Source organism: Bos mutus, chromosome 27, assembly GCF_027580195.1.
Source record: "Bos mutus isolate GX-2022 chromosome 27, NWIPB_WYAK_1.1, whole genome shotgun sequence".
NCBI classification, from domain to species: Eukaryota; Metazoa; Chordata; class Mammalia; order Artiodactyla; family Bovidae; genus Bos; species Bos mutus.
In genome coordinates, this window is record NC_091643.1 from 24,078,439 (window position 1) to 24,095,876 (window position 17,438).

Here is a 17,438-nt window from a genome sequence, read left to right on the forward strand (position 1 = left end):
AGATCTAACATGTTTAGATCCCTAGTCACATTGCTTAGTCTGACCTTGAATCTTTGTTGATACATCTCAGCTACTTGCCAGAGGCAGGCAGCTCAAAAACAGTGAGCTGGGCAAGTTCTGAGACATTCAGAAGCGTTTTAACCTGAAGACACACTTTAGTCTAAAGATGCCCAAGTTTATAAATTTAAGCATAGATGATTTAAACAAAACATGCTTTCATTTGAGTTATAGAGATTGACTGACGTCCAGTTTATACTCTCTCCTCTACCCTCTCCGTAATGCCTCAGATTTTTAAGATTAGTTTTCCAAATACAGCCTTTCTTGCTGGATCTAGCAGTTATGTGGTTTCTATGAATTATTCCTGGCTCTATCTAAAAGCATCATGTTTGATCTATGCTTTTAACTATGCTTTACCTCTGGTTAGGACATATGAGATTATCAGTCACCATGCCAGATGCTTTATATATGTTACCCAATTTGGTTATTAATATATGTCTTAAGCATAGTTGGTATCACCATTTTATAGATACCAAATCTGCCAGCAGAAGAATAAGTTACTTACCAAAGGTCCCATAATTAGTAAATGAAAATGCTTTTAACAGATGAGCTGATATACATGGTATTTGAAAGTAGTTTCATGACCATTTTTTAAAGATTGCAGTGTTCCCCCATTTCTTAGTTTGCATGGTATAACACTGTACCCTGTCTTTTCAGTGTATAGTCTTTGCTATGACTTCTGGCCAGATGTGGAATCACATCCGTGGACCACCATATGCTCATAAAAACCCACACAATGGACAAGTGGTAAGTGCATGTTCTAAGCATCAATATTATGAACTTGAATCCTGTTTACACGGCAGTCAGAAATTTAATATTTAGTAAGAAAGAGTTTATTTGTAAATCTAAATATATGTTCCATTTTCTCTTTCCTCCACTATGTACATACACACATGCACGTGTATGTATATATATATATATGTGCATATTATTTTATGGTGAGGACTGCTTCAGCATAGATTAAAAAAATTCAGTGTACCTCCCATACCAAATATACACACATAAAGGATTTTTTCAACTTTGTAGACTGCTATGGCAATACTATGTAATGTCCAAAGAGGAAATAGAAACAGTTTTAACGAGCATCCCAGCATTGGTAAATTTAATTTAGTTCAGAAGAGATTAAATGGTAAATTTAATTTAGTTCAGAAGATCATTAAAAACTCAGGAAAACATTGTATTAGAATGCCAGGAACAGTCTGCCACAAAATTCAAAGTGAAATTGGCGTGCAGTTCTGTCAGTAGCAGAGCTGACTTTAGTAACCGCTACTGTCCTATTGCCTTCCCTTTCCACCAAAAATGGCCAGTGGCACATGTTACCATAGATCAGCTTTACAAAATACCATCTCTGAGGCTTAGTATTAGAGGTTACTGAAGATTATTAGCTGTTTTAAAATGTGCCTCTTTTCTCTAGCTTTTTATACAGATTTTTGAGGGAAGAATATAATGATACCCCTTATGTACTCATCACCAAGGTTAATTGCCGCTTCATAACCCGTCGTGTTCCATCTATTCTCCTGCCCAGTACTCTTTACCTGCTGTAGGATTCTTTCGAAATAACTTACCAATATAATTTCATTTACACATAAATATTTCAATAGGTATTTATAAAAAATAAGATTATCTTTAAAAATCTAATGATAGCACCACACAATCACACATAAAATGGTAATAAAGTCTTAATTTCTGAAATTCGGTTCTGAATGGAATACAGTTATTCTGTGGCAAATAATCTTATGATTTCTCTATAAAGGTATAATGTAAGCTTGTGAGGTTTATTCTTCATTGCTTACAGTACTTCACATATCTTTAATATTAAAGAAAGCTAACAAATTATTCGTTTCTTCTTCCTAAATTGATTGTGACTTTCTTTGAACTTCTTTGTGGAACTGTAATTTAGGGATATAATTCATTTTATTTATTGTATTCTCCCTGGTGACTCAATTAGGTTTTAAGGGCTGGTTGCAAATAAGCAGAGTTGCAGTCACTGATACTACATATTATAAGAACCAGTTTGGTCTCATATTGTCGTCACCATTTTCAGATATATTCTATAGGTGTCTAGGATATAGAGTCAAAGTTAGACTCTAAACCAGATATGCTTTTTGTTAGATGTACTATGTATTTTCGAAATCTGTCACTACTTAGAGAAGTAATTTGAGTATCTCAACTCTTCAGAATTAGATTTTACAGAAAAAATAATGGAAGTAATTATCAAGCAATAAATTGTCCCCTTTTCTTCAAGTCTTCCTGACTGTCCTTTTTGAGAATGTGGTTGTTTTCTCTGCCCTCCCCTAAATTATCCATACTCACTGTCACCCTTTCCTCTTTAAATTTTTTCTCCTTTATCACTTAAAACATGCTATATGATTTATTTATTTTGTGTTACATTTGTTTGTCTTTTGCCAGGACCCCAGTAGGATATAAGCACTTCACAAAATGATTTTTTTATATCTGTTTTAGTCCCTGATATATTCCTATTTCATAGAGAAGGGCCTGACACAAAGATTTGATCACTATGGTGTCAGTGATACTTAAAAGTATAAATTTAGGAAATCTTATATTTTTATTCCTGTCTCTTAATATTCTTCTAAAATAATATTCCTTAGGTAAAAATAAATAAGCACTGCTTTTTGTTATTGTTTATTATTGGCTAATATATCTGAAAAATAACCTCCTCATGAAATGTTTTAGCTTGTGTAGGGAAAGAAAATACAATTTTCCCTCTACTGTTCTGACTCCCTCTTTGGCTGAGGTCCCTGTAATAAAAGAGAATAACAAGAGAAAACCAAATCTGTTAACGTGTATACCTCATGTATACATGGAAGATACTCAGGATAAAAAAAAAAAGACCACCACTCAGAAGTGGCTTAGACCTCAGGCTTAAGTACAAGCTTTGGTTAAAGACAGAAAGAAAAGTACTGAGGGAAAGTCAGTTATGTGGAGGTGACCAGGAAAAAGAAAGATTAAGTTTACTATGCAGATAGAATTTAGTAGGTACTTTGCAGTTGATAAGGAGCTAAAGTTGTCTCCAGGGGTTAGCCTTTGTCCTTCCTGGTAGAGAAAGAAGAAGGGACACCTTTGTAAATTTAGGTCCTGTTTTTAGGGAGCTGGGAGAAGACAGAGAACTTTTCTTGTATCTGCTTTATCTCATCTCTGCTTTTTCTCAGTGCCTTCAGCTTAAAATAAATTCTTAGGCCAAAGTGGCATATTAGAGTGTCATATGCTGTCATCCTTCATTCTCACTGTCATCTTCTTACCATTTCAACCTTTACTTTGATAAATCATGAAACTCTAATCCCTTTACATGTAGTTTATTGGAGTAAGCTCCAAAAGCTCCAAGTGCTGGAGAGCTTTCCCTCAGCACTAACAGTGACAACAGCATGGATGCCATCTATTGCTAACTAAACATATGCTGGGCACTAGACTTCACAAATGAGTACTTTAGGCATTAGATGCACATTGCTGAAGCACATTGATTATAGTTAAAATATCAATATATGCGGACCTAAGTTAACTCCAGTCAAGTGGGAAATCCTCAGTAGCTCTCCATTAATACTCCCATTGTAATCTTCATTTGCATCCTGAGACTCTGCTGCTTTGCAAAGAAAGAAACTCCATGTTAGTGTATTTGTACTGTCCCTTGTCCCCTATATATGTGCTGCTTTTGGTTCTTCCATTCCCACCCGGAATTTCTATCAAAACATGCTCATCGTCAAACACCACCTAATTTGCCCATCCCTCTGAAATGCTTTATTTAATTACATTAGAAATTCTTTTTTCCTTTACCTACTTATAAACATGTAGTTATCCCATTTATGTATCTTACTTACATTAGTCAAATTCTTACCATTGAGTTTCTTTTAAGTTGTTTTTCATCTTTACACTTACATACACCTGGTCCTCAATAAATGTTTTCTTAAAAGATTATAAAGACACTAGGAGATGTTTTCTTAAACTGGATTATCTTAATTCTTTCAATTTATTTTTTCTCACTAGTCAGAAGAGTAATAGGATCAACATGTCCCTGTTAATTTAGCATAAACCAGTTAGTAACCTTAACATGGTAGGAACATTTATTTAAGGTTCAGATTAGATTGGAAAGAAATCTTCTCTATTGATTTAGACAATTTTTTATCCTGTTCCACATTGTTGTATTACTGTTTTGTAGGTAGACAATGGCATGGCCAGTAGGTAGAGGTCCTGTGATGGCCCAGAGGAACACTTTACCTTCGTATGTTAATGAAAAATACATACATTGAAAGTGCATATAACTTTTAATGTGTATATTTTAGCTTTTCAGGACCTTATCTTTTCAGCACCGTATCAGAAGTTACAGAAATGATGAGACTTATACCTATAACCAAGATATTCAAAAAGATGAATTTCATCCCAAACTCTCCACCCTCTTCTGTTTTAAAAAATATATTTTTTCTTATATTTGAATAAAGTATTAGGATTGAAGGGAAAAAAATCATGAAAGTCTTGGAAATATAGGAGGCTTCTTGGTACAAAATCAGTGCTTAAATGTGCTCTTGGCCAGAGATGTGGATCCAGTTTTAGACTGATGTGAGATGTTAATTACTAATCAGTGCAGACAAAGGCAGGTTAAAGGGGCAGGTTAAAGTTGTCCCTTGGTATATAGCTCTCTACTTGTTTTAAATTTTAACATATTTTAGAAAAACATCCCTTCCTGTATTCTTGTATGCTTAATGTCAACGTATACTGAAACAGAAAACTGTGGTTTAAGTTTTATTTTAATGAATTGATCTGCATAATAATGTGTTTTCCTGTTACTGAACAAAATAGAAGATTAACTTTGCTTTATAACATCAAGTGGTTACTGGCAAAGAATTATACTTTAAACAATGTTTGTCCATTAGAATAATAATAGTGAATAGGTTTTTTTTTTAATAACACTTCAGTTCAGTCCCTCAGTCCTGTCCCACTCTTTGCGACCCCATGAATCACAGCACTCCAGGCCTCCCTGTCCATCACCGACTCCCGGAGTTCACTCAAACTCACGTCCATCGAGTCGGTGATGCCATCCAGCCATCTCATCCTCTGTCGTCCCCTTCTCCTCCTGCCCCCAATCCCTCCCAGCATCAGAATCTTTTCCAATGAGTCAGCTCTTCACATGAGGTGGCCAAAGTACTGGAGTTTCAGCTTTAGCATCATTCCTTCCAAAGAAATCCCAGGGCTGATCTCCTTCAGAATGGACTGGTTGGATCTCCTTGCAGTCCAAGGGACTCTCAAGAGTCTTCTTCAACACCACAGTTCAAATGCATCAATTCTTCTGCGCTCAGCTTTCTTCATAGTCCAAGTCTCACATCCATACATGACCACTGGGAAAACCATAGCCTTGACTAGACAGACCTTTGTTGGCAAAGTAATGTCTCTGCTTTCAATATGCTATCTAGGTTGGTCATAACTTTCCTTCCAAGGAGTAAGCATCTTTTAATTTCATGGCTGCAATCACCATCTGCAGTGATTTTGGAGCCCCCCAAAAATAAAGTCTGACACTATTTCCAATGTTTCCCCATCTATTTCCCACAAAGTGGTGGGACTGGATGCCATGATCTTCGTTTCCTGAATGTTGAGCTTTAAGCCAACTTTTTCACTCTCTTCTTTCACTTTCATCAAGAGACTTTTGGGTTCCTCTTCACTTTCTGCCCTAAGGGTGATGTCATCTGCATATCTGAGGTTATTGATATTTCTCCGGGCAATCTTGATTCCAGCTTGTGCTTCTTCCTGTCCAGCGTTTCTCATGATGTACTCTGCATATAAGTTAAATAAGCAGGGTGACAATATACAGCCTTGACGTACTCCTTTTCCTATTTGGAACCAGTCTGTTGTTCCATGTTCAGTTCTAACTGTTGCTTCCTGACATGCATATAGGTTTCTCAAGAGGCAGGTCAGGTGGTCTGGTATTCCATCTCTTTCAGAATTTTCCACAGTTTATTATGATAGATGTGCTTAAATTTCAAGATACAACTTGAAAATTAGCACTCTCCTTCTTTGGTAATTTCTTCATATTTTAACCTATATTTCTGAAAAGAAATTACCATGTAGTATTTGCATTTTTGAGAATAACTATAATTAGGCTATTTATTTCTTTCAGTGGTATGGAATAAAATGACAGAATGAGTATCTTATGAATATTTATATAGGAATTTTGTAATTTGACATTAATTCTTGATGACCAGTGCACATTTAGTGGAGTAAGGTATATGAAACAGTATTTTTATTGTTTTTCATACTTGTAACATAATTGAATAACCATTTATATTTTAAAGATTTATTTTTAGGCAGGTACTACACATAAATAACAACTAATTGAATTCTAATTTTTGTTCATTTTTCCTGAATTAGTTTTTAAAATGTTTTGCTTCAACTATTTGTCTTAGATGGTTTGAGAAACTGTATTAAATTGTTTATAAAGAATTATTTCAATGTTAAAGTGAATTAACTTTGTTAATACTTTAAAATTATATTCAGAATGTCTCTATGGTTTCTAGAAATAGTTAGGGGATTTTTTTCCCCCTTTTTCTGAAGTTGGTTTCTAAATAGAATTCTGAATGATGGTGAGTTCTTTCATGCTGGACTTTTAAAATATGCTGTTTTTCCTGTGGGAGTTTTTAATGGGTTTTGGCTTTTTATGTCTAGTTTGATACCTTTTAGGCATAATGCTGTGAGATCAGAGAGCAGATATTTTACAAATGAGGAAAAATAATAGTCTAAGTAGTAGAAGCCAGAATTAAAATGGTGGATCTCATAATGTGATTGAGAGTCATTCAGAGACTTAAGCTGATAATATTTTAAATATTTTTTAAATATTTTAAATATTTTTATATTTAAAACTGTAAATATTTTAAAATACATATTTATAAAGTTTAGACATAAATATTATTAATAGTAATGGGTTAGTATTTGGTCCTTGATGCTAAAATCTATTTTAAATTTTTTGACAGAAATTCCAGGAAGTCTTAGGGCCTGAGCAGTCTATGAATTCAAATTGGTACCTACTATTTTTTTTTTTTTTTTAATTTTATTTTTTTTTTTAAACTTTACATAATTGTATGAGATTGACTAATTAAATAAGGGTGAAATGTCATGAAAGCTCCATAACCTTGACAAACATAATGCTTTTAAATAAAATGACCTGGTGGCTCAGAGGTTAAAGGGTCTGCCTACAATGCGGGAGACATGGGTCGGGAAGATCCCTGGGTCCAGAAGATCCCCTGGAGAAGGAAGTGGCAACCCACTCCAGTATTCTTGCCTGGAGAATCCCATGGACAGAGGAGTCTGGTAGGCTACAGGCCACAGGGTCGCAAAGAGTTGGACATGAATGAACGAGCGACTTAATGCCTAATAATACCCTAGAGGTTTAAAGATACTGTTTTTCTCTATTATCTGATTCCTCTCATTATTCTTTGAAATATGAATTTTGACTTTTTCTTTCAGCTTTTGCTTTTGAAGTTTCTGATCTTAAAATTATTAATAAGTTCTCATTATGAAAATCTAGAGTATTATTTAAAAAATAGGTATCAATAAATGCTACCTCTTTGTAGTTTTCATGTCAAAGAGAGAGAAAGCACATATTTAAGCAAACTGTCTTCTTATAGGTAATAGATTAAAGAGAATGCTGTTGAAACAAACTGTAAAGTTATGAGAAATAGGAGATGCAAAACATTCAATGCCAGGCTTGTCATTCATACTATAAACAGAAAAATTGAAAGGCCACTGAGAACTGAATGGCCTGTTCTTTCATCAATAAAATACCATATAAATACCATACAAAACCTACACACATACACACAGTTTAACACAGAGAATGGGTCTATGTACATTCCTGAGACCACCTTACCTGTCTCTTGTGAAACCTGTATGCAGGTCAAGAAGCAATAGTTAGATCCAGACATGAAACAATGGACTGGATCAAAACTGTTAAAGGAGTACGTCAAGGTTGTATATTGTCACCCTGCTTATTTAACTTATATACAGAGTACATCATGCGAAATGCCCTGCTGGATGAAGCACAAGCTGGAATCAAGATTGCCAGGAGAAATATCAGTAACCTCAGATATGTAGATGACACCACCCTTATCAGAGATACCAAAGGAACATTTCATGTAAAGATGGGCTCGATAAAGGACAGAAATGGTATGGACCTAACAGAAGCAGAAGATATTAAGAAGAGGTGGTAAGAATATACAGAAGAACTGTACAAAAAAGATCTTCACGACCCAGATAATCACGATGGTGTGATCACTGACCTAGAGCCAGACATCCTGGAATGTGAAGACAAGTGGGCCTTAGAAAGCATCACTACGAACAAAGCTAGTGGAGGTGATAGAATTTCCGGTTGAGCTGTTCCAAATCCTGAAAGATGATGCTGTGAAAGTGCTGCAGTCAATATGCTAGCAAATTTGGAAAAGTCAGCAGTGGCCACAGGACTGGAAGAGGTCAGTTTTCATTCCAATCCCAAAGAAAGGCAATCCCAAAGAATGCTCAAACTGCCGCACAATTGCACTCATCTCACACGCTAGTAAAGTAATGCTCAAATTCTCCAAGCCAGGCTTCAGCAATATGTGAACCGTGAACTTCCTGATGTTCAAGCTGGTTTTAGAAGGCAGAGGAACCAGAGATCAAATTGCCAACATTCACTGGATCATGGAAAAAGCAAGAGAGTTCCAGAAAAGCATCTGTTTCTGCTTTATTGACTATGCCAAAGCCTTTGACTGTGTGGATCACAATAAACTGTGGAAAATTCTGAAAGAGATGGGAATACCAGACCACCTGATCTGTCTCTTGAGAAACCTGTATGCAGGTCAGGAAGCAACAGTTAGAACTGAACATGGAACAACAGACTGGTTCCAAATAGGAAAAGGAGTACGTCAAGGATGTATATTGTCACCCTGTTTATTTAACTTCCATGCAGAGTACATCATGAGAAACGCTGGACAGGAAGAAGCACAAGCTGGAATCAAGATTGCCGGGAGAAATATCAATAACCTCAGATATGCAGATGACACCACCCTTAGGGCAGAAAGTGAAGAGGAACTCAAAAGCCTCTTGATGAAAGTGAAAGTGGAGAGTGAAAAAGTTGGCTTAAAGCTCAACATTCAGAAAACGAAGATCATGGCATCCGGTCCCACCACTTCATGGGAAATAGTGTCAGACTTTATTTTTCTGGGCTCCAAAATCACTACAGATGGTGACTGCAGCCATGAAATTAAAAGACGCTTACTCCTTGGAAGGAAAGTTATGACCAACGTAGATAGCATATTCAAAAGCAGAGACATTACTTTGCCAACAAAGGTTCGTCTAGTCAGGGCTATGGTTTTTCCAGTGGTCATGTATGGATGTGAGAGTTGAACTGTGAAGAAGGCTGAACGCCGAAGAATTGATGCTTTTGAACTGTGGTGTTGGAGAAGACTCTTGAGAGTCCCTTGGACTGCAAGGAGATCCAACCAGTCCATTCTGAAGGAGATCAGCCCTGGGATTTCTTTGGAAGGAATGATGCTAAAGCTGAAACTCCAGTACTTTGGCCACCTCATGCGAAGAATTGACTCATTAGAAAAGACTCTGATGCTGGGAGGGATTGGGGGCAGGAGGAGAAGGGGACGACAGAGGATGAGATGGCTGGATGACATCACTGACTCAATGGACATGAGTCTGAGTGAACTCCGGGAGTTGGTGATGGACAGGGAGGCCTGGCGTGCTGTGATTCATGGGGTCACAAAGAGTTGGACACGACTGAGTGACTGATCTGATCTGATCTATGGCAGCAAGTGGAGATAAATTAAATAGCCTCTTGATGAAGGTTAAAGAGGAGAATGAAAAATGAGGCTTTAAAACTCAGCATTCAAAAACAAAGATAATGGCATCTGGTCCCATCACTTCATCACACATAGATAGGGAAATAGTGGAAACAGGGACAGAGTTTTATTTTCTTCAGCTCCAAAATCTCTGTCGGTGACTGCAGCCATGAAATTAAAAGATTCCTGCTCCTTGGCAGAAAACACTATGACAAACCTAGGCAGTATATTAAAAAATAGAGACATTACTTCACCCACAAAGTTTGGTATAGTTAAGGGTATGGTTTTTCCAGTAGTCATGTATGGATGTGAGAGCTGGACAATAAAAAAGGCTGAGCGCCAAAGAATTGATGCTTTTGAACTGTGGTGCTAAAGAAGACTTTTGAGAGTCCCTTGGACACCAAGGAGATCAAACCAGTCAGTCCTAAAGGAAATCAACCCTGAATATTCACTGGAAGGACTGATGCTGAAGCTGAAACTCCAATACTTTGGCCACCTGATGCGAAGACCCAGCTCTTTGGAAAAGACTGTGATGCTGGGAAAGATTGAAGGCAGGAGGAGAAGGGGAGAACAGTGGATGAGATAGTTGGATAGTATCACCAATTCAATGGACATGAGTTTGAGCAAACTCTGGGAGATTGTGAAGACAGGGAAGCCTGGCGTGCTGCAGTTCGTGGGGTCTCAAAGAGTCAGACACGATTGAGCAACTGAACAACAGCGTTCCTGAGATGATACCATAAAGATGACAGTGAAACAGAAGTAAAGAGAGAGTTTCAGGGTTAATATGAAGGCCTGATACATATCTGCCTTCTTTCTTGTTAAATACTGATAGAGATTCATCAAAATGCAAAGCTAGAAGCAGAATTACAAAGTAAAGCTAACTAAGCCCAAATCATCCCAAAGCACAGGAGGTTGTTAACTATTATTATTCATATAATATTAACATCTGAATTTATTGAAATGGACATTGGCATATAGTTTCTTTGTGCTTCTGAACTTCCTCAGAGTTGTCTTTTAAGTTTCCATCAGTATGCTTACATCTATTTTACTTCACATGTCCTATGTCTCATCTTACCAGAGGTCTGTTGTTCTTCCTCATGCTATCAGGATTGTATAGAGCTATTAGTGGGATGGGTGATAGTCGCTCAGTCGTGTCTGACTCTTTGCGACCCCGTGGACTGTAGCCCACCAGGCTCCTCTCTCCATGGATTCTCCAGGCAAGAATAGTGGAGTAGGTTGCCATTTCCTTCTCCAGGAGATCTTCCCAACCCAGGTCTCCGGCCCAAACACAGGTCTGTGGCATTGCAGGCAGATTCTTTACCACCTGAGTCACTATGGAAGCCTGGGAAAGACAAGCTAAATGTAACAGATTCCATTGTTGGTCCCAAACATGAAAAACAATGGTTCTTTCTGTAAAACCGCATTAAGTAATGTTTCAGAAGGATTGCTTCATGCCTATTGTTACTTCTTTCACTTCCACAAAGTTATAAAGTATTTTTTGTTTGTTTTTAATAACTTTGGAACCCTATAACGTTAGATGAATGTTACCAGGACTTCAACTTTTCCTCATTTGTAAAATTTCAAGGTAGGTTTAAATGGTTTCTGTTCCGACGCCACATTAAACTCTACTGCCCTTATAGCTGTCTGGTGAAATAGTCGGGGATGTTTGGGCTGTGGAACTATGCATCATACCACAGGGGATGAATTCCCACCCCCACCCCCTGCCTCGGGACCCTTGGTAGTTTCTGGATTCTTTGGTTGTCGCAAGGTGGGGGCACGTGCTCTCTACTGGCACCTAGTGTTCAAGGCCGAGCATGGCGCGCAGCCTCCCGCAATGCAGTGCCAATGGCTCACAGGGAGGAAGCACCTGGCCCGAAGGTCAGCGTTGAGAAGCCCTGTTTCAGAGCTGTGAGAACCCTAAATATAATTTTGTCCTTATTTTGCATCCCAGAAAACCATCCCATATAGCATTTATACCTAAAATATGACTTTCTTTAAAAAATTATTTTTTTAGAAATCGAAGTAACCCTTGAGTGCATAGGATCACACTGACCCAATGTTTGGGATGGCTGTGTATGTTGAATTCCGTCACTAAGTATGACTTATATGTCAGTGTTTAGGCTACAGTTGTTTCCTTTAATCTGTCTTAGTAAATAAACATGGTTTAACCTTGGACATTTTGTATATGCTTAAAAAGAGGTGCTTACATAAAAATGACTCTCAGGCCCACAGAGTCATTTTTATGTCTTTGTCCTGAAGTGTCCAGTGAAGAGAAACAGAAGGAAAGGAAACAGGGTTGGTTTCTTCCCAAGTTCTGCCTCTTACCAGCTGTGTCCTTGGGGGGGAAGTTACTTGGTGACTCTTTTCTTATATAAAATGAGTCTAATAGTGCTCTTCTTACCTTGTATTTGTGAGATAAAATATGACAGTAGATGTATAAGTACTTCTCAAAGTTGAAAACACTCCAGTCTTAGTTTGGATTCCTCCCAAAACAGACCCCAAGACAACAACTGAGTTGAAAGTAGTTCATAGGGAGGTGAAGGAAACGCGGGCGGGGGGTGGGAAATTGAGTTCAGGAGGGAACGGCGGTCAAAAAAAGATGCTTTATCCCAGCAGTGAGCGTTGTGGGTCCTGAAGCCTAATACTGCTTGGGGGTCTCTGGGAGCCAGTGCAGAACACACCCAGTGATATTCCTGTCCAAGTGGTGAGGGGACCTAAGCTCTATACCTGCTTTTATCAGTCACTCGTTGAGTGCTGTTTCCTGGAGAAGGCATTACTTGCCCGCACTGATGGACCTCAGGTATTAAAGCCCCCCAGACACAGAAATGCAGGTGCTGCTGGGGGGAGTCAGGCTGGGTTGCCAGGTGGTGCCCTTGTAGATGGCTTTTACCACTGCTTCCAATAATGTGCTAAGTTTATTCTTTGTTAGTAGATTCCAAAGCAGAGGAGAAAATCATGAAGAGGCCTAGTTTTCAACTGGTGTTTTTAATATACCATTCTTTGAAAAAAAAAGAACGACAAATAATAACAATGTCTCACCAATTATAGATAACTTTTAAAATCAATGTAGTGTTTGTCTTGTAGACAGTCCTCTAGGGAAAAGTGTAAAAATATATTCACACTTACAAATATCTATCAGAAATGGTTTTAGCCTATTATTTGTTCCCTTATAGAAGATTGGTTACTGATGCTGTTAAGGGGGCCTGTGTTTTGCATTGTATTGTCCGGAAAGGGACAGCATTGCAGTCTTCTTGGCCATCTATCCACACTGCTCATTTGCCCTGGGATCAGCATATATATACTCCTTGGGAAACACTGGGCAGAGTGGTGCAGAGTTCATGGCCATCAACAGAATCAACATATAATGGGCCTGTGTCAGCTCTGAACTTCTGATTTAGCTTTAATAGTCCCGTTTTCTGACTGAACTGAGATAATTGGATCAGACAAGCTTAAAAGACCGAGGCATATGCTGTTGGGTCTGCATTTAGCTATCAGCTTAGCAAATATGTACTTGTAAGGCTGGTGACTGTTCCCATTTTCATATATTAATTGTAAAATAAAACATGTCTACAGGATCTAAAAATGTTATCAGAGTTTCACTGCATTGAACTGAAGTGTAAATGAATACAAAGAATGGAAAGAAAATTAATAGTGCAGGCAGTGTGGTACTGTGCTGATTTGCCAGTTTGTCTGTCATTATTAAGTTGCTATATAGTGGCCCAGTCAAGTACTAATGGTCTACTTAACAGCATGAAAGTCATCACAAAAACAGCCATTACTGTGTAGCTAAAGGGAATCTATATAACTGTATGGTTACATGGAACATTAATACAATTGCTGCTAAAACAACAACAACAAAAAAACAATAATCTCAAATGACATACATTCAGCAAAATAAAGCTTGTGCCTAGATGATAACTCCTACCATAAACAAATGTACTGGTCTCTTATTTTTAGGATTTGGCTTTTAGCTGCTGCCTGAGGAATGCTATGGATTTACCATATATACTGCCAATATTTCACTGTATTAGACTTCAGTTATGAATGAAACCAAGAGCTGTGTTCTACATGCATGTGCAAAAGCATTTTGTTGCAAAAATGCATGCTATCATTAATGATAATGTAGCACCTTTTCTGTGTCTCGGGTAGTCTTAGTAGTCTCATACTTTCTCCAGTGCTGCACACACACTCTCATGCCTTAGAAATTCTGCATATGCCACCTCTTTGAGGAACATATGTTTAGTCCTAAATTGAAAAATATATAGGCTTATTTAAACTAACACAGTTAATCTGATCTAGGATATTCAGTAGTTTTATTCCCATCTCTATACCACCAGCAAAGAGAATGTCAACATGTAATGACAAATTTTAAACAAAAATATCAGAAAGATAATATAAAGGTATGCAGAAAACTTACAGTACAGTTTGGAATTGCAATTCTGCCTTTTCATGTATGTACTCCTTTATTTTCCCATCCAATAACTGTTTGTTGAAGGCCCATTAAGCGGCAGGTACTGTATTTGCCCTTGCAGTACAGCTGCATCACAGGACTGACAGACCAGTGGAGAGATGCAGCGTGAGTCTGGTTCACCCCATGTCTCCGTCAGTAAAGCTTTGCATTGTATTAGAAACTGAATTGTTTTAAATTGTTGCCTCAGTTCCCTGGTTGCTGTGACCTTGCATCTTTTTTCTTGACAAGCTTTGCCTTTTTATTTCTTTTGGTTTTTAACATTTTTTTGTGTCTAGTTGGCCATTGGTAAAGGTCCTTGCCTTTGTCTTTAGCATCTGTTGCTTCTCTCTGCTGTGTCTATACCTGGCTTTGACTTTCATCATCAAGTATGCATTCTTGATACTAAATTCACTGATCTAACCACCTTCTGAAGCCAATCCAAACTGTTCCTTTACTTTCTTTTAATTGATGGTGCTAACAATCCTGACAATTAATTAAGAAGGGCCATGTGAGTGATTTGTGGAGAAGGAAATGGCAGCCCACTCCAGTATTCTTGCCTGGAGAATCCCATGGACAGAGGAGCCTGGCGGGCTACAGACCATGGGATCACAAGAGGCAGACACGGCTTAGCGACTACACCACCACCACCACGTGATTTGTACCCTCCCTGTCTATCAAAACATTTCACACATGATACATATTAAATAAAAATAAATCTGAATAGATAAATCTTTCTTTGCAAATAGAAACTCAAGCTTATTTTCAGTCTTTCAAAAATATTAACTGTGTCTGGGAAAAATGTTTCCCTCCTAAAGTTTGTTTGTACTTTGTAATTAAAACCTTTAAAGCACATACCCAGAGGGATTATAGAACTACAAAATGAGAGTGTTTTACGATGTCAAACTTCATGTAACACTGAGAATCCAGAATAAATGTGATTTCAGAGAAAAGAGTAAAAAAGCAAAGGCAAGGAGAATTGACTCACACACAAAGAAAGGGATGTTATTTGCTGACTGGTTGGCATTATTTAAATTTTTTCCAGTTTTGGTAAATTTAGTATATTGTAAAGAATAATGTACTAAATAAATAGAACCCTGTGGTCATTAAAAAACAAGGAAATTATTCTCATACTATCAATAAAATTGAATTAAATTAAATTATATTAAACATAATCCATAATAAGCATATATATTCTAATTTGAAAAAAAGCATTTAGAGTTGTGTCTCTCCAACCTCAAAATAAGACCATGTAAATTTCAGTAAATCAGAATATGTCTTATTCATTGTGTATTTTCCAGTATCATATTTTGATTCTCTAAAATGCCAATCAATGATTTAAAAAGAATTAATTTTTATAAGCTTGCATGAAATTTAGTAGTCCAAAATTATTTCAGTATTCATATTCATATCACCTTTCCATATAAAGATTAGGAGCCATGAGAAAATTTGTGTAAAATTTAAGTATTAGGTTACATTAAAAGAAGTTTTAGTGTTTCTATATGTTTAATGTTTCTTCCCCATAAAATCTTAAGCACTACATCAAATGTGTCACATATACTTACCAAAACAGAGAATCAAAATATACTTTGTCCCTCTTATATTAAAAAACATGGCACAGTGCGATTTGGTCACATATGCTAAAATTTGTGAATGATTAAAAATCGTAAGAGAAGGAAACAATAGGTCTGCGTTGGAGAAATGACCATTGTTTTGGAGACATCATGCTAAATATTTTGAAGTAACAATAAAATCATTGTCTCTCTCTATGTGTTCCACTTCCTGCATTCTAACTTATTTCTTACCTCCCCTAAATATTATTATTAAACTTCTGGTGTCATGTTAGCTAAATAGTAAAATAGCCCAAAGAATAGGACTCACATAGAAAAACCAGTCTGATATATTTGTTAAATTCTTGTTAACAATGAAGACATTGCACATTTTCTTTTACTGTAAATATTATCATTGTGGAATGGCATTCCTCCTTTTCTATACTTGTAAAACCCGTGTTGTTTTTTTGAATGAAGTCTTTTCTTTTTATCTTGGATGAATATAGAGTTTTCCAATTCTGAATGGCCATGGTAGTTATTTGTCGCATTCATTTTTTTCAATCTTAAATATTTTTGCATAATCATGTCCACTCATAAAATGAAATTACCTTAGACACAGAATTGGAATGTTACTTATCTTTGTAATTCTTTTTTTTAATAAGATTTATACAGACTTGAATGAATGAATAGAATGAGCCAAAGAACAGTCACACAAAATGATCAAACCTGATGGATTCTGTACATTTTATTCTGTATTTGGGCTGATAAGGCTGTCTGTGTTCTAGCTATTTATAACATGTCAAAGGTTTTTTTTTGGCCTGTTCTTAGGTTACTATGAGAAAATAATGCTTTAATTTTGTTCTACTCACTCACTAGAAGACCATTGACTGCATATAGTATACAAATGATTATTTATGAAATTATTTGTAGCTATATAATTATATCTAATAGTCCATTGGTAATTTACTTATATGGGTTGTAATTGTTTATTCCTTACCTTGCTAAAATTTAATCTATTTGAAAAATTTGGACTTGTCTGACTTGGATTTATTGTGTATTAAAGTACAAAGTATACAGTGAAATATTACTCAGCCACAATGAAGAAAATTGAATCAGTTGTACAGAGGTACATGAACCTAGAGTCTATCATAGTGAAGTCAGTCAGAAAGAGAAAACTAAATCTCCTATATTAACACATATACATGAAACCTAGGAAAATGGTACAGATGAACCTGTTTGCAGGGCAGAATACCAGATGCAGAGAACAGACTTGTGACACAGCGGGGGGACAAGAAGGTAGGACAAAGGGAGAGAGTAGCACAGACGTACGTACACGGCCGTGTGTAGACAGACAGCTAGAGGGCAGCTGCTGCATAACAAGGAGCTCAGCCTGCTGCTCGGTGACCACCTAGAGGTGTGGGGTGGACGCTCGAGAGGGAAGGGGCATGTGCATACTTCCAGCTGATTCACGTTGCTGTACAACAGAAACCAACGCGACATTGTTAAGCAGTTATCCTCCAATTAAAAAAGAACAAAAGGACTCACAAAAAAGTATATACCATA

The 17,438-nt window shown here is 37.0% G+C and overlaps 1 protein-coding gene across 7 annotated transcripts in view; it reads left to right on the forward strand.

Moving 5' to 3' along the window:
- The window catches only part of TUSC3 (tumor suppressor candidate 3), a 197,907-nt gene that overhangs the window by 110,734 nt on the left and 69,735 nt on the right, over nt 1-17,438 (forward strand). For 6 of the 7 annotated variants that reach the window (XR_011462856.1, XR_011462857.1, XM_070364137.1 and 3 more), the window contains exon 6: nt 715-804. The exons of the other annotated variant lie outside the window; for it this stretch is intronic. Coding sequence is in view for 4 of the 6 variants with exons in the window: in XM_070364137.1 (XP_070220238.1) it covers nt 715-804 (90 nt within the window). In the remaining 2 variants the exon portion in view is untranslated. The remainder of the gene's footprint in view (nt 1-714; nt 805-17,438) is intronic. 7 annotated transcript variants of the gene reach the window in all.